Source organism: Mycteria americana, chromosome 5 (genome assembly GCF_035582795.1).
Source record: "Mycteria americana isolate JAX WOST 10 ecotype Jacksonville Zoo and Gardens chromosome 5, USCA_MyAme_1.0, whole genome shotgun sequence".
NCBI lineage: Eukaryota > Metazoa > Chordata > Aves > Ciconiiformes > Ciconiidae > Mycteria > Mycteria americana.
In genome coordinates this window covers 16,210,235-16,235,213 of record NC_134369.1, presented here as the reverse complement: position 1 = coordinate 16,235,213, position 24,979 = coordinate 16,210,235, and the positions used below count along the sequence as shown (strand labels likewise).

Below are 24,979 nucleotides of genomic sequence, written 5' to 3'. Positions count from 1 at the left end.
ATTATGCCTAAAGACAGCAGGCAAATTTTAAGCCAGTTAAGCCAAAATGCCTAAAACTGCATATCCAAACACTATCCTCTCTGCCCTTCTCCGTACTCCTTTTACTCTCAATTACAGCCTCTATACCATCATGTGTATTTAACATAATTCTCAGTATAAACATTGTGCTGGAACTTCTTAGCACTCAGTTACAGTTATTTAAAATCATTTTAAAGTATACACATGCATAAATCACTGAACAACATCATAATAATTAACTAAATGTCTTGTAAGGTCCTAAATTCACACTATTTTCCAAGAACCTGATCCAAAACCCAGCAAAATCAACAGGTTTGGTTTGTGGTGGCTTTTTGTTTGTTTGTTTTAAAAAAAATTTCTTAAATACCCAGCTTAGTTTTCAAACCATTTCCTGCCATCTTCTCTTAACCTTTTCCTGTTGTTCTAACATCCAAAAATATATGACAGACTAAGGCTTTTATTCCCTTGTGTTTCCTTTCTCTTTAGCACTTCTGCCTTCAACAGTCAGCAGCAAGATATCTTGAGTCTTCTTGTATTAATTCTTAATATCGTGGTGAATGAAGCTTTCTTTTTCTCCAATAAATTGCCCTTTGGAAACCCAGTGTTTCTAGTCTATTAGACTTTTAGACAGGTAAACTGGAGGGACAACATTGTTTCACACCGTTTTACCCAAGGATGGTTCACAGTTTAGGTGTCATGTGTGAACATACAAGTTCCTTCCCATCTTGCAAGTGCAAACTTTTAGCACTTATAAATTTATGACCTTGTCTACCCCATTTACAGAGAAGTGGGAATAGGTACAAACTCATTTATACAAAGAGGTACTGTAGACAGTATTCTGGAAATTGCTCTTTAAGATGCAGCTTTGAATGCCCAGGTTCAAGGAAACTGGTGAACAAAGTCAACCCATCTTAAAGGAAGCATTTCAATGACAGAAAGAAATGGGACAGCACCTGAGCATGTATAATTTGTTTAATATTCTCCACAAATTTTTTTGAGAGGAAACAATATCCAAGGCAATTTACGTATTACTCAGAAAATAATTCCCATACCAGCTCTTGTAGAAAATATGCTTTAAGGAAATAATATTAACTTGTGGTTTTAGTGTGCACAAAACAACCAGTCCTGTAAAATGTACTATCATGCAGAAGGGAAACCAGTACCAGCATTGATCTATAAAGGTGCCTTAGAGTTCTTCAAAACATAAATACTTAGATTTCCTTAAAAAAAAAAAAAAAGCCAGCAATACATCAAATCACAAAAGCCAATTCAGCCTATATCATCTACTTGAGAAAACAGAATAGCAGACCTGCTTAGCCAAGTTACAAAAATCCATTGATATTTTGTCACAATGTGGTTATATTGCCATGCTCATGACAGGTAGAAGTATACCTCCTAATTAGTACTCCTTTTCTATAACCTCCTATCTTTGCTCTAGAACTGCCTACCTCTAGGCTGAGTAACATTTTTCCCAATTTAACATGAACTTTTCGATCCTCAGAAGCCAATGACATATGATAGTAAGTTCTTCCTTATTAATGAAGCATCTAATTACATTTACCTAGTTTACTTAATACAGTAACACAAACATTACAGTCATTTCATATTATTTCTTCACCTCGTGAAGAGCAGCAGCTATACACTCTAAAATGTTCTTATTTCAGTGACACATTAATTATAGAATACAGTTTCATTAAGGAAAATTCAATGACAAATACAGTATCTGTTAATAAACAGCATTAGCTACAATATATGATGTCTACAGTGATACAAATAACTGAGCAAAATATTTCCAAAATAATACTATAAACAACACCAGCTATGTCTACATAATTTCACCTAAGGAATTGGTTAGATCTATTGCATTTAATTTTCATGCCCTAGAGTTTTATCATTCAAATTTCTCAGTCCTGTGCATGATTCTGTAGAGTATTTTTAAAATAGCAGGTGTTTTCTGTGTTCCAAATACCTACTTAGATATTTGAAAACTGATCTTGGAAGCTATGTCATTAACTAAGTCTTCACAGACATAAATTCTGCAGAGGACTTCACCACCATTGCTCACTGTTGCTTTACCTCTTCCTCATGAGGAAGCTTATAAAAGCAAGAACATGTAAAAACGCATTATCATTAGTTTTAGACAGTTCAAATGGCTAGAACAACTACTCTTCATGTTCTTACCTTTTTAAAACTAATATTGAAATTTTTTTCCCTTTCTCCTAAGCATATTTCTTACTGAAGTTTTCTGCTCAGTAGGCTAGCACAGAAGGAAACAAAGAGCTTATCTTGAATTCTTGGGGGGAACCTCAATCCGTAAGCATTTGCTCTTATCGGTGCTTGATTTTTTTACCTGTTTCCAGTTACGTGGCACGTTTTTCTGTCCGCTGAGCTTTTCCCAGAAAGAGCGGGGAGAAAGTAGAAAGAAAGGCGACTCCTCTGTGGAGCCATGAACAAGGGCTACAAAGCAAACTTTCCTCTTCCCACCCTCAAACAAGGGAGCGGGAACCACACACCCTAATTACATTTCAGCAACACACCATGACTGATATAGTCGGGTTGCCAAGATAAACCACATCCAAAAACCAGTACTGAGTTGTAGCGATCTGATACTGCCAGCTCATTTACTTTCACTGAGAAGTGAAAAGGCTCCCACAAAGCGATTATTGCTGGATGAGCCAGACCAGACCTCAGCTTTCCTTGGAGCAAGGATGCTTCATACAACATATGACTATTTCTGAACGAGCTAAAGCATTACCTACCATCTTCCCTCACTACCTAAACACCTTAAACCCCAAGTTTCCTTCCGTTCATGACTGACACTCCTTGTGTCTGGGATAAAGCACACATTCAACGCTGTTTGAAAGACAAGCCCTGAAGAATCACAAAGGGTAGAACAGCCATCAGAAATACTGACGGTATATATTTAGGTAAGATGTAAGAAACATTATCCCAATGATAACCACAACACCCGTCCCTCAGACGGCCGCCGCCAGCCACCCCTTAAGGGGTCTCGCCAGGCGGCGGCGCAGCGCGGGAAAGCCAGGCGCCATTTTAGTTCACAAGCGACGGCACCGCGTCGCCTCTGCAGTCCCGGTCGCGCTGCGGTTCGAGGCAACCGACCATGGGAAGGGGCTGCTCTCCTCGTGGGGGGCTCCTCAGAAAAGCCGCTCGTCCAGCGGCCTCGTCTCCCCGCGGAGGCGCCGCAGCCCTCTCCCCAGCGCCCGGCCCCGCCGTGCCCACCCGCGCTCTCTTACCTGCGTCGCCGCGGCGAGGCCGCCCCTCCTCTGAGGTCCCGCGGCGCTGCCTCGGCTGAGGGCAGGATAACAAGGCAGGGTTTGCTCAGCCCGGGCAGCCCACCCCGCCCGGCCCGCCTCAGGGCTGCCGCCCGCGCACCGTGGCGGCGAGGAAGGAGCCCCGCCGTGCCCCGGCTGGCTCTTACCTGGGGAGCGGTAGGTCCCCGCTAACAGGGAGCTGTGCCCGGGCGCCCCATGGAGACAGGGCTGGAAGGCAAAGGCGGCAGGTTAGTGACGGCCGGGTCTGCCCTGCCCTTTCTTTCTTTCTTCCTTTCTTCCCTTCTTTCCTCTCTCCCGTCCCGTCCCCGTGCCCTGCCCAGCGGGAAGCTCACCTGGCGGCAGCCAGGCGCATAGCAGCGCCCCGAGGAGGAGTCGGGCCTCCATGCGGGCTGGCGGACGGTCACCGGCTTCCCGTGGAGCTGAGGTCCTCAGCGCCAGCCTCTACCTGCACCCTAGGCTCATCCCGCCCTCCCGGGCGGGGCGGCCAGGGGGTTTATCAGCCGCCTGCCCGCCCTCCGCCTCCGGCCCTTCCCCGAGCACCCACCATGGATGCCATCCCTCGTTCTGCAACGGAGCTCCCAGGCCGGCTGCTACCCCCGCAGCCGAGCGGCTCCAGCCCCGCTAACACTTCTGCCTGACTGCCCGTGCTGGGCGCTGACCTCGCCGGCTCCTCACGTTTATTTCCACTTTTCCGCCCTTCTGGGCTTTAGGAAACGATTAGCGTCACGGTTTCTCAGCAGGAGCTGAAACCTCCGCGTTGGGGTGGGGCGCGGTGCAAGGCTGCGCCCCACCTCTAACGCGAACAAACCCGGGGCTTTGCTTTCTGCTCCTGGGAATGTCGCACGACTGAAAACCGCCAGCTTGCGGAGAGCTGCCTGCTTGTGCTGAGAGTCAGCAAACGTTGTCGATGCTTAACACGGAGCATTGGCCCCGACCCACTGAAACAGGTGTCAGAACTTGAGTAATGAAATGCATGAGTAAGGCATGAACTGAATGCAGCATGCAGCTAATGTCTATGGATTATTTCCATAGCTTCTAATTACTTTATTTTACTATAAATTCACACTCTTGAATTTGGAGCTCTCTGTGGATCCTTTTCCAGCCTTATTTTCGTTTTTTTTTTTCTTGTGACTAAATTTGCTGGTTTACCTTCCTTCCGTTTTTTTCCTTCCCTTTTCTTTTCCCTCTTCCTATTGCTGTTACCTTTTTTCTGTTCTTTTCCCTTTCCCATCTGCTGCTGCCTCTCTCCCCATCATTCTTCAGGTTTGCGTATCTTATAACAGAAGCTTTAGAAGCTGCCCATACCAGGTGAGAAACTGTCTCAGATGAAAAGGGGCCTTTTCTGACTGCTTTGGGAAGTCTGTTAACAGTAAGTCATTAAAAAGATCTCTTTTCTGCCTTTGTAATTTGTCCCTGTGGATTGTGTTTCTTGCTGCAACAAGTGTTTCATTTCTAATGAAATGTTGGAAAACTAGTGATGTTTTCACTGAGAATTCTGTTTTCTCCTGTAAATGTTGGAGGGAGAATGTGTATGAGAGAAAAGAAACTGAGAGAGAAAAGATGTTCTATAACTTCAGCACAGCCTTTTCCCAATAATCCTGAACAGATTTTCAGAATTATGTGCTAGCCTCAGCCTGTAGCAGAGCATCTACTCTGAATGCACCTTGCACTTGGCTTTGGTGCACTTTCTCTGATCCACATTACATTAATGGAAGTACAGAAAGTAGATCAAAAGCAGCAGGAATCAGTTTACACAACCCACATTTTAATGTATTTCTTTGCCTACTAAATGGGCTACCCACTTTATTCATTTTGCCTTAATGCCACAAGTAGCAAACAATAACAGAAACTAGTTTAAAGCTAATTTAGATCCAATTTGATTTCTTGCTATGAAATATTTCATTATCCAAAACTAATAAACAGTCATAATTGTACCATCTTTTAATATGACATATTTGAAGTAATGGAAACTTCAGAACCATCTCATAAATCTTCTGATTATCAATTTTCCAGTTTTGGAGCATGGGATAGCTTTGTGTGTGTGTTTGCTTTGTGTTTATGCACATTAGAGCACAGGAATTCATGTAACAGAGCAGATTAACAGCCCACCAAGTTCATTATCCTTTCTGTGGTGTGCCTTTTAGCTGATGATTCAGAGCAGTTTTCACATCACCAGATTAAGTTAATTCCACAATATTTTACTACACGGAGGAGTTTCTGACTCCTGCAAAATTTATCTATATGATAAAAAGTTACTTTCTTTCAAATGCACATAACTTTCAGCTTGTAAAAGGTCTATTCCTGTAAAGTCTTCTAGAACCAATTGATATCGATGACTGTTATAGCCATAATACCATACATACATGGTATTTTATATGTCCTTTAAATTTCATGTATCTCTTTCCTTTTCTTTTCAAATATAAGACAATTTTGTTTTGCATATGCAGGGAAGAAATTCTATAGCTGAGCGTCTAATGCTTGGATAGAATGACTTTTCAATATTGTGTGGTACTGGAACTTAGAAGAAAAATTATTTGTGTACTAGTAGTTGCACTTGTAAGAGAAAATTGTTTTCTGAAAACAGTTTTTGTATTTGTACACAGGCTTAAAATGTATTCCTCTCTTATTGCTCACAGCTGATATGAGAAATGGCCAGTGTACATACCATTGAAATGTTCCAATACAGCAAAGCCATCTTCTGAAAGGGGTAAGAGCAATTTCTAAAGGAGCTGGTGTAGCTTACGAAGGTTATCACACAGAAATAATAAAACAGATTCCAGTTTGTATTTGGCAGTATGGAATTTTTTTGTCATGCCTTTATATGTATTCATACAAGTTTCTACTCTGTTGGAAGGAGGAGCAGGTGAGCTACCTGTACTTACATAAACCCCATTCTCTCTGCAGTTACGTGGGTAAAAGCTGATTCTGCAGGAAGACTAAGGGACATAGCTTAGCAGGTCTCTACTCTGCTTGCTTCCAGAAGTCTTTATTATTGTGTACTACATTAGGGAAAGTGGGAGAAGAACCAGCCCAAGACAAAATTACCTAAAAGAGATTAGTCTGAAATAGGCTCCTTTTCAGGTACTCTGAGCTTGATATTTACGCAGTTACAGCAGGTGTGTCAGAGGCTACATTTGTAAGCAACAATATTCTGTTAGTGGGAAAGGCTGGTGGAAATCGGACTTAGGCAGTGATACATCAGGTTTGCCCTACTTACCTAAAAATAAAAAATTGAGATTATTTGTAGTAGAGCAATTTATTGAAGCAAATTATTCTTTTTTTTTTCCCTCCAGGTGTTAGCATGCTTTAAATTTCACATCTTCGTGCTTTTCTTAAATAGTAGGGCTAGTGACACACATACCTACAAATACAAAAGAGAAGTCTAGGTGTGAGCTCTGTGCTCTATGAGAAGCACCAGTTGTAAAAGTCAGCCCAGGGAAAAGGTGGTCGGTGCAAGGCCAGGTAGCACACGGGGGGAGGGGTAGGGCGTGTCTTTTACTTTTTCTTTCTCTTTTGGCCTTAAACAACCAAAACCTGGGGTCGCAGGGAGGTTGTCGCTGCCCGGCAGCTCGTACCGCTAAAGCAGCGAGATAAGGGGGTGGCAGTGGCGAGGGCCGGGGATGCTGTAGGCGGCGGCGGCCGACAGCGACGGGTGCGCCTCCCACCGCCCCGGGGCGCGGCCTCGCCGGCGCAGCCGCCCGCGCAGCGCCCGCACCCGCGCAGCGGCCGCACTCCGCCACCATGGAGCGCCGGGTAGCCCGTGAGTTCCGGCACAAGGTAAGAGTGCGGGGACACGGGGCACACGGACACCCGGGGTCCCTTCACTGGGCGAGCACAGGCTGTGGGGAGAGCTGCTCCCCTGCGGCCTGGAGGGAGGCGAGGCGCCGGGCTGGGGCACGGCTCCTGGCGCCGGGGGGGCCTGGGGCGTGCTGCCGGCGCTGCCCGCGGCTGAACGCCGCCTGCATGCCAGAGTGAGCGACGGGGAAGGGAGAGGCTCGAGGAACCTGGCGCTGCCGTGCCAATGGCGCGGAAAAGCGGGTGGCAGCCTCCTGTGACAGGGTAGTGGTAAAACTCAAACCCTTAAAAAGGGAGGGAGAGAAGAGGAGGAACATTCCCCGATGCATGAGCTTTTTCAGGGCTTGATATAATTTACTTTATTTTAATACTATATAAAAAATGTTGCACCCAGTCAAGTTCAGGGAAGGCAAAAGTGCAGGTGCTGAAGTCCAGGCCCAGGCAGTTCAAACTTGCAGTCCTGCGCTGTGCCAGCCGGTGCTCAGAAAGCTTCGGTTCCACCTTAACGTTCACTAGTGCAATTGTGCATGTGCAGTCATGTGCAAATGCACTTGATACATGGAGAGACTCTGTCTGCCGGGCACGTCATTTTGTCATTTACCCAGTTAAGTAAGTGCTCAGCAGAGTTCTAAATTGTATGAGCAAAGTAAGGTTAAAAAACTCTGTTTAAGGAAAGGAGGGGAAAAATGGTCTACGCATTTAAGAGTTGTTTTGCATAGCCATTTAGGACTCTCTCAGACTAAAGTTTTCAGTACTGTTTTGTGTGTTTTTTTGTGGGGGAGGTTGTGGTTGGTTTGAGGGTTTGTTTGTTTGTTTTGTCAGCTAGAGAATGGAATTTTTTCAAAGAAGTGTAATGTTGGGTTTTATAGAAGTATCACCTGGTAATAAAGCCATTAACTAAAGAATTGTTAAGGTGAAGTAGAGGGGCTGCAAAAAAACACCTATATGACAAACTGAAGGTCAAAAACATTAAGGACCTGGATACTCTGTAATGATGACAATAGCCATCTAGCAGGTTATTTCTGCCTTGCTGTATAACTCAACAGTGGGTTGTGCAACATATGTATAAAGACTCTGGTTCCTAGGCGGACGGTTACCATCTTGAACTTTAAACCTTTTCCCTTTCATTGCTGCTATAATTCGTAAATCATTCTAGTCCCACCTTGATAACATAAGACTTACTGTCAGTGTTTGTTGATGCAAATAAGTAGGATGCATATCTGAGTGAAAACTTTGTCTGAGTTAGAGGATACTGGAACAGGTCTTTCCTTTAAATTATTTTGTATTGTCCTGCTTCTAGTGGCCTCTGTGGCAATTTTAATGCTTGGATAATTACTTTTTCTATGTCAAAGTAGTGAAAACGCTCAGCCAGGGGATCTGAGTTTCCTCAATGATTTGCCACTTTCATAATTTTTTTTTTCATAGTAATTTTAATCATTTCTCCCTATCAACCAAGCAGCAATGCCAAATATATAATGTATGTAAATATATTGGCCAGTTCTTCCATCTCCCTCAATAGTTTTTCAAACTGTGTAGCTTAATTAGAACTTTATATTATTCTTCAAAAGCTAACAGATTGGGCTAGTGCTACAGTAGTGCATTACCGTAATCTGAACTTGTTCCATACCAAAAAGCGCTTTTTTTTCCCCCACAATTTCTAGTCTACTGAATAAACTTATATAGGCTTGTTGCCAGATTTTATTTTTCTTTTGTATGTAGGTGCAGTTTTTGTGATGACTCCTTATTAATTTATGTGAAAACCAGTGCAATTTATATAGTGATAAATAGAGCATAAGCAACTCTTTATCTGTGTTCTAGGATTGTAAACTATACAACTACTATGAAGATACCCTTAAATAATCACAGAAAGGTTGAGGTTGGAAGTGACCTCTGGAGATCATCTGCTCCAGCCCCTCTGCTCAAGCAGGTTGCCCAAGACTCTGTCCAGATTTTTTTTTTTTTTTTAATATTCTTGGTTTAAAAGCTGTGAAATCGTCTATCCCATATCTCCACAGTTATTTTCTCAAGAAATAGAGAGACACTAAAATACTTCTCTGGTCCAAGTTATACCACGTCACCACTGATTTTTTTTTTTTAACTCCTTAACATGTAGGGGCATGATCTTTTAGGATTTATGAAATTAGAGTCAGCTTTTAAAAGCTGTTTATGAGCCTAGGTAAAGTGTTTGTGGACAGTAAGACTGTCCCAAGGAGTTAATGAATTAGGAAGATTGTAAGAGATGCAGGTGGCTACAATGAAGTGATAATTGGTGGAATAGAAGGCAACAGGAGTGACCTAACTAGCGAGATGGCCCAGGAAGGTTAACCTAGCTGTAGCATTCTGAATATATAAGAAGTTACTTGCGTGTTTGTTTTTGTCAGAGGATGAGGAAGTTGCTGGTGCAGGGTTAGAAGTGTGGGGAATCAAACAGGGAGACTGAATGTTGTGTGAGAAGAAATGGCAGAATTTAGATACAGTCCTCTGGTTCCTGAGAGGGACTGGGGATGTGTCCATCAACTAGCGTATCGGAAGAAAAATGTAGTATTGTTAATTGGTTGCTTTCCCAATCAGGAGGAGAGATGATGATGGTTTTGCTTTTTGCTGTGTAGGGTTGATGTGCTTTAACATTTAGTGTTCTTCATGAGACACTGCTCATACAGTACCTTAGCTAGCACTAGGGATTGAGTTCTGTATACCAGAACTGAAGCTGATTTATAGGTCATATTTTTCCTGAAGGGGAAGGGAAAAATGGGTGTTGGATTTAGTTTTACATGTATCACCTTGCCTTGAGTCTGTGTACAGTATTGGTGAACCAGTCAGTTTTGATTGCAACCATTTTATTTCCTTTTAAGGCAGACTTTTTCTTCTGTTTTTAAATTCACTGTGAATAAATTGGTTTACTTGCTAGTGTTACTGACAAGCAGTCTTGTCCTGCATGTAGCTTTTTGGCCTTTAGGTATTTTGAAAGTGTCTTTTTCCAGAGGAGACAAGTAATAGAAAACCAACTGTATGTGGAGTCTTGTTGGCTTTAGAGAGCCAAAAGGGACAAAGGGAATATGAAGCATGTATTTAGTTTAGAATATAATGCAAACCATTGCAAACCTAGAAAGAAAGGGCCTTTAAGTATGCAAATTGCCCCTCAGACTTCATGTCACAGTAATATTAGCCTTTAGGTCAGATGTAAATTGCTTTCCTAAACATTAAGCTTGTCCAAATGTAAAACTAATGTGATGTGACCTCTCACTGCAAGTAAGATCAGTGGGGGTCTCTGAATATAAATTGAACTCCTCATATAAGAATACTTGGGGTGGGGTGGGGGGTTGCTTTATTTTACAGTAATTATCCAAGAGCAGGCATAGTAATATGACACTGGTTTAAGTAAACATACTATTAGTGGGGGAGGAAAGAATAACAAGCAAGTTCTATCAGTTAAGAGCTGGCGCAAAGAGGAACAGAAGTGTAGCAGTTTGCATAATGTTGGAAGTGAGATCGTGAAATTAGTGGTTTGGATGACAGAACATAGATTATAATAATATCAGTGTGGTGGTTTTATCTGTGACAGCATGTGCTATATTAATGAATGGCCAAAAAGGTTTCTGAAAACATTTATTCAACAGTACAGTGATTATCAGGTAAGACAAATATGATATTATTGTAATAATATTACTGCCAAGGGGAAATCTGGCATACAGAATATATCAGTATTTACCACCTTGCCCAATTGTCGTAATACTAATTTTAGAAAGTCTTGATATAAATTTCACATCATGAGGTAACAATCTATTGCAAAGATGTGCTTATCTTTTAAAAAAAAACAAAAAAATTCTTTCCCTATTGCAATCTGCTCTCTGGCTTAAGAATTTGTGAAAGCCTTGTATGTTCAACACCTGTGGCTATTTAGTCAGAGATTTACAATAATGTCCTTGGGTTTTCAGGTTAATCTACTAATTGACAATGAAGCGGAGAAGGATTACCTTTATGATGTGCTGCGGATGTACCACCAGTAAGATCTAGCTTTATATATGTTTGTGTAGAAATTTGCTAATGTTTTTAAATGTAGAGAGTGAATATTCAAGATTTTAAGTGGTCTTTCTATATGCTACTAGAAAAGTAGTCGAAGTAATAGTTTTTATTCTGTTTAATTAAGTCTTATACTTTTACAGCATAGCCTGCAGACAAGGAAGGAGCATGTCTGTGATCACTCATAAAGTTACTTTGGTTTTATGACTTGGCAGTTTTCTAAAAGAATGTGGTGGATTTGTATGGCGGGGGGGGGAACTTGGATGATAAAACTGTTCTTAGGAAACAGGAAGAGAGCATTAATCAAATTCATTAATATTTCCAAATAATGCTTATTTATTTGCAACAGAGGTTTTCATTGAGTTTGCTTTTCAAAGATTTTTACTAACTATTCAGACAAAAATTTGCAACTGTTTTATTTAGTCTGGGAATCTGTTTGGCATGTTTAACAACTCTGGCTTATTACAACTCTGGGGGAAAAATGGTAAGGTGATAGGCCTATTGCCAATCCTTTTGCTGAACTGATTTAAACCACAGTTGCTTAGGACCTGTATCATTGCAAATGAGATCAGCGTCTGACCCATTGTTTTTCAGAGAAGATGAGAATGTATTTTCCACTCATCATGGACAAATGGCTCTGATACACATTGTTTCCATTCATATCTTAATTAATAGCATCTCAGCTGAGTGAAATGTAGACATTTCCATCTGATGTTTGCACTGAGCTATAGTTATGGATGTATTCAGCTGCATATCTGATTGAGTTTCACTTAGGTCTGTCTAATTGCTTCTCCATTCATAAAGCCTGTTGTTTGGAAAGCCAGTTGATTCAGTAGCTCTTAATTATTTAAAATCTTCTTGCAGTTACAAAATTAACAATGCATATAGTAACTTTTCTTCAATTTCCAAAACTGTAATGTCTTGAGCAAAATTTCCAATATCTTGGTGAACATATGTTGATGATGTATCACTTTTTTTGAATACATTATGAAGGGCAAAATACATTTTCCAGGGCAAAAATATGTGCAATTGCTGTTGGAGTTAACATTTAATGTCTGCTTCACTGTGAATAGCACTTCCAAAAGTATTTGATCTCTGATCCCATGTAATACGCATTCCTCATCTGTATTTTCAGTGCATATGCCTCAGAAATATCGTATGCCAGGAAATGTAAATTATAAGAGAGGGAACAGCAAATAATATAGACTAAGTTTAACTGGTCGTTGTGTAGGAATAGCTCCACTGAATCTTAGGGACCTGTTACTCCACTCTTGCAGCTGGGCAACGAAGTACATTTTCTAGACCTATAACTATCTTGGTGCTGACAATACCAAGGAGACCGCTTTGCTTAGCTCTTGTAAAACAGATGTTCACAGCGGTTTAACTTCTGTGGATTTTGTTTATTGGTTGATGGCACTTCAATTTTGATTTGAAAAAAAATTAAAACTTAAACCAAGTCTTTGCTCTAGCTACTGAGTATCACGATTTTTTTTCCTGGATCAAAACAATTTGTCAGTCCCCTAAGTTCAGGAGAGGAAGGAGCTTGTAGCCTAGATTCACTTAAAAGGATTGCTAACTAGTAAGGAAACAAAAATCTAGTAGGCAGGTATATCTGATCTGGAAAGTTATATTTCCAAACGGTTCTATAAATCTTTTGGGGACTCTGAGAATGAAATTAAAGATGTCATCTATAAGAGTGATGTGCATGACCTTAAAAGATAAAGGCAATATATAGGAGATTTCAGTTTGGAGGTAGTTGTTATTCCTCTTTGCTTACAGAAGGCTTGCTTTGTCAGTGGCTATTTTGCTTTGGTTAAACCAATATTTACATAAATAACTTTTTTAGTAGGTTGATGGGACATGCAAATTTTGAAGCCACATGTACAGTAAGTTATTAAATGATGCTTTGTGTTCGTGTGTTAATTAGACTGTGCCTGTTTTCTCACTGTGTTTTTGTAGATCTATGAATCTCCCAGTCCTTGTGGGGGACCTAAAACTTGTGATTAATGAACCAAGCAGATTGCCTCTATTTGATGCTATCCGCCCACTTATCCCACTAAAACACCAGGTGGAATATGATCAGCTTACACCCAAAAGATCACGGTAAGAGAATGTAGAACAATGCAGCTAACTTAAATACAAGCAGGAAATACTGACTGAGTTTTCAGATAAATTCCAAGTAAAATATTGGTCACCTGTATAGAGCTGGGCATAAGTTTTTTTACTTCTGCTATATTTGCTAGAAGTACAGTTTTGAGCTACCTGAAATTGTTTGCCAAGTAGTTTAATCTAAAAAGCAGGGTAAGGGAGTCAAAAACAATGCTTTCCATTTGAAACAATCTTTTCTCATTTTTCCTACATTTAATAACAAAAAAAATTCTTATAGCTCTAACCCTCTAGAAGCAGACAGCTTCAGTGATTGCAGATGTCTTTTCTTAGGAAAAAGTACTTGATGGCTTTAGCCAACATGCATCCGTCCAAACTTCAGTCAACTTGCTTTTTTTTGTGCCTGAATGTTATAAGAGAAAAATAATGTGTAACTTTCATGTCAGACATTATTGCCGCAAAGTGTTATGCAGCTGAACAGTCAAGTATCTTCCATTTTTGCAGAAAGCTGAAAGAGGTGAGATTGGATCGTTTGCATCCTGAAGGACTTGGGATAAGCGTGAGAGGTGGAGTGGAATTTAGCTGTGGCCTCTTCATCTCCCAGTTAGTTAAAGGAGGACAGGCAGACAATGTTGGACTTCAGGTAAGAAAATTGTATTCATGGCTGCTGTGCTGCAAAAAGCCTTTTGCTACCATGTTAGGGAAGCAGGCAGTAAGAATCGTTCTTTAATATTGAGACATGGGTATTGCTAAGGTGCTCATTGTCTCTTGTAATAAAATTCATAAAACCTGTAAGTCAATACTGTAGTAAATACCAGTAAGATGGCGAATCAAGTTATTAAAATTGTTCTTTTCTTTTCACCAATTTTAATGATATGTAAACCTTTTTTTTGCATTTGGGATATGATAATTTTTGAAGATAAAAGAGCTTTCTGGAGTGTTTATGCTTCATGAGTAGCAACAGTTAAATGTAAGCAGATGGAAAGAAAGATCTCTAACTAGACTGTGGAAGAGTGTTTTAAGTTGCCAAATTCTGATTAAATGTGGAACAGAGCATATAAATACTAAAAATTGTAATTCCATCTTGCATGGATGTAATTTGTGTAATTAAGTGTTTATTTGAACTTCATGTGTAAATTGTGGGGGTTATGGTTTATGCAATGGAAGTACATAAAAGGAAGAACCTATTTTTAACCTTTTCCATTATCCTTTGTACTGCATAGAATTGCACTTTCAGTGATTAAAGTTTAGATAGATGAACTGTAACAAGATTGGCAAAAATAATTATGTATAGAAACACATTTTTTCTGTATCAGTACTTATACAATTTGCATTAATGAAATTTTGGGTGTTTGGTTTTTTTGTGTGTGTCGTTTCTTGCTTGTATATATCTTGGTAAAGAGAGAAGTGAGCAATTGCTATGGCAAATGTCTGCGTCTTTCTATGCTTTTGAAGCTGATGAGATGTATTAAAAGTCTGTGTTTCTGAGTAGAAAGGCTGATGTGCCTGGCTAACTTCAATTTGTGGAGCATGAATAGTTGCTGGAAGTATTGATGTTTAAGGAATATAGTTAATACTGGTCCAAAATGTATTAGCCTGGCATGATTCATTACAGGGTTTAATTAAACTGATGTGTTTTGTAGATATGCTTCCGTGTAACCCCACAACTTTCTTAGTTTTTAAAAAAAAAAAAAAAGCTCTGTGAACAAGACAGTCAAAGTGTCAAAGTTAGGGTACCATGTTTGTGTAACTCATGCTGAGAGCTTTCTAAAATTTCAATAAGTGTTCCTCTTTCTGCATACATGCGTGTGCTCTTTTGTTTGTGCATTCATACATATATATCCCATTCACTAATTCAGAATCACCGTTGAATTAGTTCTACCTTCTGGGAGCCTGCTATCACCGTTGAATTAGTTCTACCTTCTGGCAGCCTGCTCTGGACAGGCACATGAGCAGCTCCCTGGATGCTTTTAGAAGCTCCTTCTTAGAACAAAACCACAAATTCAGGGAATACACCCCCACAAATTCTGTATTTAGTTAGCATTGAGAAGGTGACATAGGACACTCCAGAAACTGTGCTGGATGTGTCGGTAGCCTACTTTTAAGCATGGGATTTGCCAGTGGGTAACTCCAGAAAAGGGCATTGATGCACCTTTCCAGAGTTTGTACTACAAAAGCTTGTGTACCTTGTGCACTGCATGACACAGTGAGAATGGGAAGTACAGACAAGAGAGTTATTCCTGGATCGTGATCAGCTCAGTAGAGCGATTCCAGCTGCATCCTTCCTCCACTGCTAGAAAACTGAGAAGACAAAGACCAGTCACTTATATGGCTTTTGAAAACATCTCTTGGAAAATACTGGAAAGCATTAATGATGCTGAGCAGTAAAGGACTTAATAGCCATTGTCTTAAACTGTCATGCTAGTACATTCATCTTAATGCTGTGTCGTAGCTCTGCTTCTCTGCTTGTTTCAGACTAATGTTTTGACGTGATCGATAGATAAGGAGTTATGCTCAGTTGTTGTGCTACTGTAAGGATGTCAATTTTCATTTTTTCTCAGTACGCAAAAAGGCCCTACTGGCCTTCTGTGACAGGCCGACAATCACATGTTGGTGACAGTGAATGGGATTGTAAGGCATCTTTGGGCTGGGTTGTACAAATTGTACTGCAACTCAGAACGTGGTTAGAGTTTGGCAGATAAAGTAGGGACAATAACTCTTAACAAATTCATGAGACCGACTATGAATTTGTTAGATTATATGTGTTAATATGAACAGATGGTGCTTCGTAGCCCATCTAACTGTCTGACTTCCGTATTTTGATATGTGGTGTTAAAGCTCAGCCTAAAGTGCCTTCATAATAGGTGGCACTAAGCACTTTCTGAACCCCACTGAATAACAAGAGCTGACAGGCAGCCCATTGTTCTAAATTGCTGTCTCACAGTAAAGCCAACTGCTTCTGAAATTTCACCCACCTGCTTTATTTAACTAAATGTCTACACATTTTCTGTCCCAAAAATGCTGTCTGAAAAAGGTATAATGATCTTCTGTTATACTGTCAGTTTTATGTCCTGCTGCTTTTTTAAAAAATTCGAATTCATTTTGCATGATTTCTCCTTGAAGTATTTTCCAAGTTACATTAAAATGATTGAATAATCATGAAGGCTCACTGAGGCGTTTGTAGTTTTGACCGTTTTTTAACTACAGTTTCTCTAAAAGGCAAGTGTTTTGTCCTTTCATGAAGAAATGTACTTCATCTTTTTTTTTTTCCCCCTCTGCTTTCTGATACTTATGTCTGTGGGGATTCTGCTGAATACAAAGAGGTGGAGATTGGTATGAGTGATGAAAGCGGAAGAAGTATACAAAATGAGAAATTTGAAACAGTGATGTTATGTAAAAACCCTTCAGTTTCCTGGAAGCACTAAATATTATATTTCTTATGTTAAAAGTTACGAATAATAGGTATTTTACTTGGGAAAAGTTAGGTTTGCAGCTTTTCTTTTGAAAGTTGGTCATCTGCCTGTTTGATAGGGAAAGGGGAAACAGTGATATATAACAACAAAATAATTGTTGCTGTTCTACTCTGTTCAATCCTGCAGACCTTTATCTCTACTGCTTCTGATTCAGAAGGCTGGTATACAGTGATACCAGTACAAAAGTAACTAAATATATGAAAACAACTATTAATTACTTCAGTGTATGGGCACTTTTTTGCAGGAAAAGCTGTTCAAGTGACTTAAAGAGAAGCAGTTTGTTACATGCCCATGTCTCCTGTAGTTCAGCCTAGACTGTGGTATTTCTGAAGCACCATCAGTCATACATTGTCAGTCAGTAACAGACATGTCATTAGGATGAGTAAAGAGTACTAGACTGTCTCTTCATTTCGTTTCTGAAGCTCAGCAAAGAGGAGTGTTAAAAATACCTATATGGGAAAAGCTCATTCACATATGGGAGGAAAAAATAAAATATGCTCTTGGTTGCATTTATAATTTTGTAAGTGTGTGCCTCTTAGGGAGATGATATAATACTAACAGATGTGACTCGCTTAGTGAATGATGACATCCTCAGACCAACATTAGTTCTGCTGATACAGAAGCTACATGGAGACTCACAGACGGCACTGCCATTTGCAGTCCTAAAACTGGGATGCTTCTGTGTGTTATGACATTGCAGATAATAACAGTAGGTGAGGTTACCCTTTTGAAAAGCTGGGTTTGTGCAAACCCAGGCTGCGTAGTCTGTTACAGTTTGCATGATGTGGAAGATGTGAGTAAAGGAGGGATCTCAAACTAAACTAAAAACAAACAAAAAAACCCCAACAACAAATATGTAAGATCAACAGAAAAGTCTAGGTAGATCAAATGAAGTCAACATTGCATACTTTAGGTTAAATAGTCATATACAAAATTCTGGAACTTTTGCAAGTAAGTAATCCAGAGAGAGGCCAGAGATGGCAATGGAGGAAGCTTTTTGAGCATTTTACTATTGAGGAACTCAACCTTCCTTTGAAAAGCAGAGGTCGCTCGCTTTCCTACCATATCCTAGAATACCCAGCAGAATCCTAAATAGGCTGAGAGTCTTTACAGTTTGTAGAGGATATTGAGTCTTCATGCATGGTGCTACAAGTCTGACTTATCTCTGAGCTGTTTTGCTGCTTGGCAGTACAGCCCTAAAAATGCATTATTTACAATGGATTTCCTGAAGTGTTGAGGGCAATGGAACACTTCTAGACTAAATTCTTGGTTTTGAGGTGGGGAACTAGCGTAGAGTTTAGCAGGGGAAAGAGGAGTGCAATGGCACGGCTGCCAGGCCTGGGGCAGGGAGGGGTGGATGGATGTGGTTTTGAACATTTGGAACAAGTTGGTTAAGTGAGTGTTCTTTCATAGCGAGAGCTATCACGGGTGTGACACTAAACTGCAGACCCCATGTGCTTTTCCTTGTCTGATTCTGCATTTTTACCACAGGTTGTATGTTCAAAAGCCTTCAGTACTGACCTATTTCCGCTCTTATTAAAGATCACGTTAAAAAATCTGACTGACTTAAATGAAAACAGTCAAGCTCTTTCGAGTGCTGCAAATTGCACGCAGGCCATTGCCCTGGGTGAGATTTTTGGATGTCCAGCAGGTGGAGCAGCAGTCCCACTGGTTAGGGGCTGGGGACCACAGTCATGTTCTTCCTCTGCAAATGTATTCTCTCCTGCAGGACAGTCACGTATTGCATCTCCTTTGCTTTTGTAGTCTTCTGGTGCTGTGTTGTGTCAGATGAAAATCTTTTAACTTCACTGGAGAACAAACTGCACTACATGAGCTATGCTGGTACAGTGAACGTGTTGTTAATGTTTTGTGTACTACTGCAGAGCGTATGGCACTTCCCAGAAGAAGTAGAAAAGTTTGTGAAAGAAGTGAAAAAGATAAGTGGGTGGTTTGTTGTTTTGCTTGGTTTTGGTTTTTTTTAGCTGAACAGATCACAGTAGGAAGATTCAGTAATACTTATTACATATGAAAAAAGGCAGAAAGTGATGGTATGCTCAATGTCCTATCGCCCAAGGGTAGACCTGTCACAGTGTGTGTGTTAATGTGACAGTCTCTGAGACACAGGCCATGTTGAGAATTCCTACTTCCGGTTCCACTCCCTCCTCTCACATAAATGTGGCGATGCAGATTTAGGCTTTTGGTGCTGATCTGTGCAGTGCCAGAGGAGGAGTCTCCAGCTATGCCCATTTTTTCCCTAAAACTGTCACCAAGGTACAAGAAAGCTAGTCCTCAGTGAGCTAGACCATGATTTCACTTTTTTTTTCAAGCACAGATACTCCCATCAAACTTGTGTGATGGAGAAAACAGTGGATACACTATATGATTTAGTCTGTATGGCCACAGTAGATCACTTGCTCAGTCTGACTAAGACTGGTGGCGTTACCTTCTATCCTTCTGGTGACAGTAAAGTTGGAAAGTTTCTATGGGGGAGACTGGAAGTATCTGGCTCAAAAGAAAAAAAAATACTGTTATATTAAAAAAAAATTTGGGTCACAGAGTTATCTAAGGTGGCAATTGCTTGCACAGTCTTAAACACATTAAAGATTACAGTATTTATTGTAATACTGTCGTGAATGTTACAATTCTGTAAGCAGATAGCGGTTTTTTGCACAATGGCATTTTTTTTGCACCACCTTAGTGGTTAGGGCTGAATGAATCTTTTCATCCCTTTCTGTTCCCAGTGAGTCTCCTGTGCCCCCTGCATTCTGGAAGAGCTAAGTCTTCTGATCTTCCACAGCAGCAGTTGAAAGTCTGTTCACAACTGATCTTGGTATCAGGGGATGGTGTGTTGGCAGTCCCAAAGCAAGTGGATGAAAGGGGAGTTCCCCCCAGATCAGAACTAGTATAGCCAGAGTCTTTATATTAACTAACTTTCACCAAACTTCTTGTGATGAACCTGCCTCTTCCCCTAAACTTTTTAGCCAATAAAGATGTGCAGTAAGACTGTAAAAATCGTGCTCTTAATTTGTAGTATAAGGGCCTTTTCCAAACCTAAAGTGAAAGCTTTGTTCTTGTGGAGATCAAAGTACAGAGATATAAAAGGATATTGTTGGTGATTTGTTGTTAAAGCCATTTCCTGGTAATCATTTGTATATTCTACTATGCAGAGGATTGATTTACATTACCTAATGGAAGAGAGTATGCACTAGTTTTCACACAGCCATGTCATGTGGTTCACGTTAGGTAAAGGCCTTTGCTTATGATGCTCTAGGCAGGGCCTGGCATTTTTCAGTGTTATCTTGAGCAGCTAATAAGATACAACCTTAAATGAAGTGGGCAATGTCTCCATCACTGATTCCTTCTCAGTCTACCTAGCTAAGGGGATCATTAGGCAGAGTTCATAAAACTTAGAAATTTCTAGTCTAGTCGTCATATCAATTTTGTATTTGTATTAGAAGAAGGGAAGCCTTTTGAAATAAAAGCTTTCCAATGATGTACTCTCATTTTATCACACAATAAACATTAGTTCTGTTAGTTCTTTTGTGTATTCTGATAAATAAGATGTGAAATTTTATAGAAGCTGCTGAAAGCTTATGGCACCCTGTCTATTCTACACTAGTGAACACTGTCAGAGAATATTCTTGAAGTGCTGGCATTTGGTTGCTGATAAATGTTAGTGTGGTCCCAGTGTGGCCTTTGGCCTATGCCAGCGAGCACTCTTGATCAATTCCCGTGCAGTTCCGGTGACAACACGTGCCAGGGGTGATTCCTGGAGAGCAGGTTACGTGGAGCCGCCCTTCTTTGGAGGAATTGTTTTCAGTACTAGAGGATGGTCTTTGTACTTAATTTATATACCAGGGCATATGTAGTTTCTGTGTAAAGCTGGCCTGTTTTAGGATCAGCCAATGAGTCTTGGAGCTAAATTAAATGCACTGTGTAGATTTGTTTCTACAGTCTTTTGCTTCCAGATATGTTAATTCTTTTTGGTGCAGTATACTAAAAGATGCTGGAGTATAGTTCAGTGGTTTTGGAATTCTGCCCTCATTCCTTTGTGAGAGTTTTGCGATATGTTTTTCTGTGATTTGTTCAGAACAATATTGAACTGTTTTGAGGCAGATAGTACACACTGGCAATGAAGGTTATCTTTTACAGTAGTATATACTTAGTTATCTAGTATTATTTTTTTCTCTGGAATACCTGTGGGGGTTTTGTGTGGTGTTTTTTGGTTTTGTTGTTTTTTTTTCTATTAGTAAAACCCCTACATATCTTCCTGCACAACAGGTGAAACCTGAGTGGAAAATTCCAGTTGCTTTTCAGTCCATTGTCTACCCAATTTGTGAGACAAAAGACACATAAGTTTGGAAGATAATCAAAAAAGGCCTGTATCTGTACAGAGACCCAGAGCCAATCCTTTAGGATGGAGGACAGAGTGCAAATTACTGCTCCTTTCAGTCAAGTTATCTTCATCTAAATTTGCCTTGGGGATAACACTAGTTTTGTCTCTGCTATTCAGAGTGCATGTTCTTGGTCTGCTTTGTGGGTGTCTATGGTCCTTGTCACCTGTGTAGCCCAAATAATATATATTGCATACACACAGAGGCCTGAGTAAGCTTGGGAATAGGTGACTGACTTGCCTTCTCTCTGGTGGGAGCTTCCTTCCATGTTTCTGTCTCAAGTTTTCTCACTTTTTTCATGTCATACAATAGGGGGAATGCCATAGCCCAGGGGCCACAGTTGGGCGGTGGTACCATCTTCTCAACCACAGTATATGATGGGTTGCTGCTGTGAAACATGTGAAAGTCTGTCACATGAGTAGCATGCAATTTTCTAATTAATGTAGATGATCCAAGAAGACTTAAGCTACTGCACCCCAGAATAAGCATTCATTATGCTAGTACATGACTGTTGTCATTAATCAGATGTTGCACGTGAAATGGAGGTAAATTCCATTAAAATAATGCGTTGTTCTGAATCCAGAATCAAGCAAGGTAATAAGACCAAGTTTAATTTCCTATTGATCAAAATAGTCAAGAAGGTATCTCAGGGAACGTATGGTAAAAACAAACTTAAACTGCTGAAGTGTAAAGGAAGAAAATCACCCGAAAATTACTTGAATTGAAATATGGACACTTTTATTTAAGGTAATCTGTGCAGTACAAGTCTGATGTGTAGAGACTCATTTTTATGCTTTGCACTAGATATTATTTATAAAATTGTTATTTGGCCATTAATCTGCCCTTTTGGTGTTAAATATTAGGTTCAAACAAATACAGGTAAATCTGATTTGGACATTAACTGAAATTCAAAGACTATTCAGGACTCAACATTATCAAACCTTTGCATCAAAATGATTGCCAGATTGCATCATTGCTTAAAAACTTTTTAATGTTAATTCACAATTTATTTTTTCTTCTCCCTTTCACTTTTGAGGTTGGAGATGAGATAGTGCGTATAAATGGATATTCCATTTCGTCGTGTACACATGAAGAAGTCATAAACCTCATTCGTACGAAGAAAATAGTGTCCATAAAAGTAAGACGTAAGTAACATAAAAAAATCACCTCTATCACTAAAGATTGCTGTTAATAGATGGCTAGTGATCTGTAGAAAGTGCTACTTAACAGAGTATTTTTCTTTTTCAGATATTGGCATGATACCTGTCAAAAGGTAACAGTATTTAATTTGAAAGCAAATTAGATTATTCTTTTTCACATAGCCTCTTCAATATCCAAAGAACCTCTGTGTTTATCTGTATATTTGAAAACATGTGAATAGGCATCTCTGTAGCTGATTAAAATGTCACGTCCTTTGTGATAAACTGGAAGATGTCTTGTTTGATGAATCTGACTCTTTATGCCAGTTGCCTACTTAATTGAACCAATTTCTATTTCCTCGTTATTCATGGATATTACCTGCAAATTTCATTACCAATGCAGCTAGCTTAATGGAGAGCTTCACTACTTCTCTATGTACGTAACATTTGGGAATTGGTTCAGAGCTTAGAAAAATTTCAAATTATTGTCCTCTTCCAATTTTTGTTGAAAAGTTGAAACTTTAAGTGGAACGTTTGAGAAATGCTAATGACAGGAGGTGTGTCTCTGCATAAACATTTATATAAACTTTTTGAGTCGTTATGATTATTTTCACAGTCTTTTTTAGAATTTCCCAGAATTGTTTCACTTGAAGAGGTTTTCTCAATTCTTTGTTTGACCAGCTTTACTAGCCTAAATAATTGTATGCTTCTTTGATGGTCTGTTTAAATTGCTGGAAAATAAACCAGTTGTTGTGAAGGGTATCCAAAAGAACTTGTGGATGCAAAATAGGAGGCCATGTTCCAAAGTAGCTTCTTGAATACATTCACATTTATTTTGTCCCCATTATTTTAAATTACTTTTTCCTTCCAGTTCAGCAGACGAACCCCTTAAATGGCAATATGTGGACCAGTTTGTGTCAGACTCTGGGGTAAGAGATCACTATTTCATTAAGATGTCTTCTGGGAAATCTGTAGTGGTTCTGAAACACTTTCTCCTCTGACCTTATCACAGAAGTTATTGTATGTATTTCTGTGATGCAATATCTTGTTGCAAGTGTTCTGGGAGAAACATCTTCTGTGATATGTAGTGATTCTAGAATTATTAGATAGGAAAGGGCAGGATACAAATGAAATATCTTTTACTCATTAATTGGTACTTTATTTTGCTTGAGCTTATTAACTTACCAGGCTATAGTTCTACTGTATAAATCTTTAACAGATTATTTGGCCTGTATTAGCTATATTAGTGGAGGAGTGACAGGTATGAATGCAAGTGACTTCTATGGGTTGCAGCAATGAAAAGAGAGACCACAATTACTGTTCTTTTGCTTTCAGGAAGAAAGGCTTAGTTAAATAGTGAGCACTATCATGTATTTTTCTAGCTCTTTTGTCAGGGAACATCTAAATGATTATTTTACCATATCACTTTCCTCTAATTTTCCTTCACCCTTTTCTGAAGACAGAGTTTGACTATTTAAACAACCTTCTCCAAATAGAAAGATAAGTTCAGTCTTTCACCTCAGCCATGCAGCTCCGCTGAAATGACTGTACTTCACATTCCCATTCATCTCTGGCTGGACCTTGGAGGAATCTTATCTTGATGGTGGCAGGGCTTGATCCTGGCTTCATGAAGTTTTATAATAGTCTTGATACGAGTTCAACACAGAGTAACATCTGCAGCATTTTTTAATCCCCCTACAGGAAGGCAAGGGCAGTGTTGCTGGTCTTGCTTCTTCTGGAGGGAGGGACAATAAAGAGAAGAAAGTCTTCATTAGCTTGATTGGTACAAAAGGCATGGGATGCAGGTGGGTACATGTGTCTTATTTAATGTCACTGGTTTGTTAAGTGAGACATGCAAGGAGGTTATTTCCATCCTTCACTGATATGATATCAGAAAAACGGAGATCCACGCTGGATCAGGAAGGCAAACTGGAACAGGAGGATATCTGTGGCACACATGATCTATCATTAGACAAAGCATAAATACCTGTGTTACAAGTTCTGACTTAAAACCAAAAAAATCTTTTAAATTTAAAAATAAGAGCAGGCTGAAAGTGACATAATACAAGTTGTCATGGAATTGGATCTTTTAAATGCTTTTACATTTTAAAATACTTTTCAATGCTGCTGTCCAGTGTCATGTTCACTCCCTGAACTTAAACTGCTTTCTGTGACCCTTTTCAGAACTGAGAAGCCATTACACAGCTATATCCATTTCCTAAAAGTAACGTTGAATTTGCAGGATTTTTAGAAATATGGCCAGATGCTTCTCAGACTACTGTCTTTGCAGCTAGTTATGGAGGTTTGGGGGTAGAAGGGATATTGTAGGATTTCTTACATGTTTAGGAATATATAGTTGAAGTTATCAAGATTGAACTGCACAGAATATTTTCTGAAGCATAAGTTTCCTTTCATATTATTTGGAAGATCTAAAGGTTTTAAAAAAATTATTTACAGACCTGTAGGGGTGGTTCAACATCACCTGTTGGATATACGGTCTACAAAAATAGTTGCTGTGTTTGGGGCCGGCTTAGATTGCAGCTTAAAGTTTCCAGGCTAGATGTTGGCCCCTGGTTGAAACATCCTTCTTGCTTCTAATAAATAATCCTGAAAAATAACATTGTATTACACATATAGTATACTGCAGTTCAGTGAGTAAAAATGCAAGCAACTAGTAATTCTTCATTGTGTTACATGCTTGCTTTCCAATGTCATTACTGTTCCAGTCCCTTAGACAGTGT

General features: G+C 39.7%; 2 protein-coding genes across 6 annotated transcripts in view; one reads left to right on the top strand and one right to left on the bottom strand.

The window, feature by feature from the left end:
- The window catches only part of OTOG (otogelin), a 108,956-nt gene extending 105,261 nt beyond the window's left edge, over positions 1 to 3,695 (bottom strand). The window contains exons 1-3 of the mRNA XM_075502231.1: positions 3,644 to 3,695; positions 3,458 to 3,518; positions 3,273 to 3,327 (exon numbers count right to left, since the gene is read on the bottom strand). Coding sequence (XP_075358346.1) covers positions 3,273 to 3,327; positions 3,458 to 3,518; positions 3,644 to 3,695 — 168 coding nt within the window. The remainder of the gene's footprint in view (positions 1 to 3,272; positions 3,328 to 3,457; positions 3,519 to 3,643) is intronic.
- Positions 3,696 to 7,031: 3,336 nt separating this feature from the next.
- Positions 7,032 to 24,979, top strand: part of USH1C (USH1 protein network component harmonin) — a 54,343-nt gene continuing 36,395 nt past the window's right edge. For all 5 annotated transcript variants that reach the window (XR_012775866.1, XM_075502248.1, XM_075502247.1 and 2 more), the window contains exons 1-8: positions 7,032 to 7,088; positions 11,042 to 11,109; positions 13,086 to 13,229; positions 13,737 to 13,875; positions 22,136 to 22,244; positions 22,348 to 22,372; positions 23,110 to 23,167; positions 23,940 to 24,043. Coding sequence is in view for 4 of the 5 variants with exons in the window: in XM_075502248.1 (XP_075358363.1) it covers positions 7,053 to 7,088; positions 11,042 to 11,109; positions 13,086 to 13,229; positions 13,737 to 13,875; positions 22,136 to 22,244; positions 22,348 to 22,372; positions 23,110 to 23,167; positions 23,940 to 24,043 (683 nt within the window). In the remaining variant the exon portion in view is untranslated. The remainder of the gene's footprint in view (positions 7,089 to 11,041; positions 11,110 to 13,085; positions 13,230 to 13,736; positions 13,876 to 22,135; positions 22,245 to 22,347; positions 22,373 to 23,109; positions 23,168 to 23,939; positions 24,044 to 24,979) is intronic.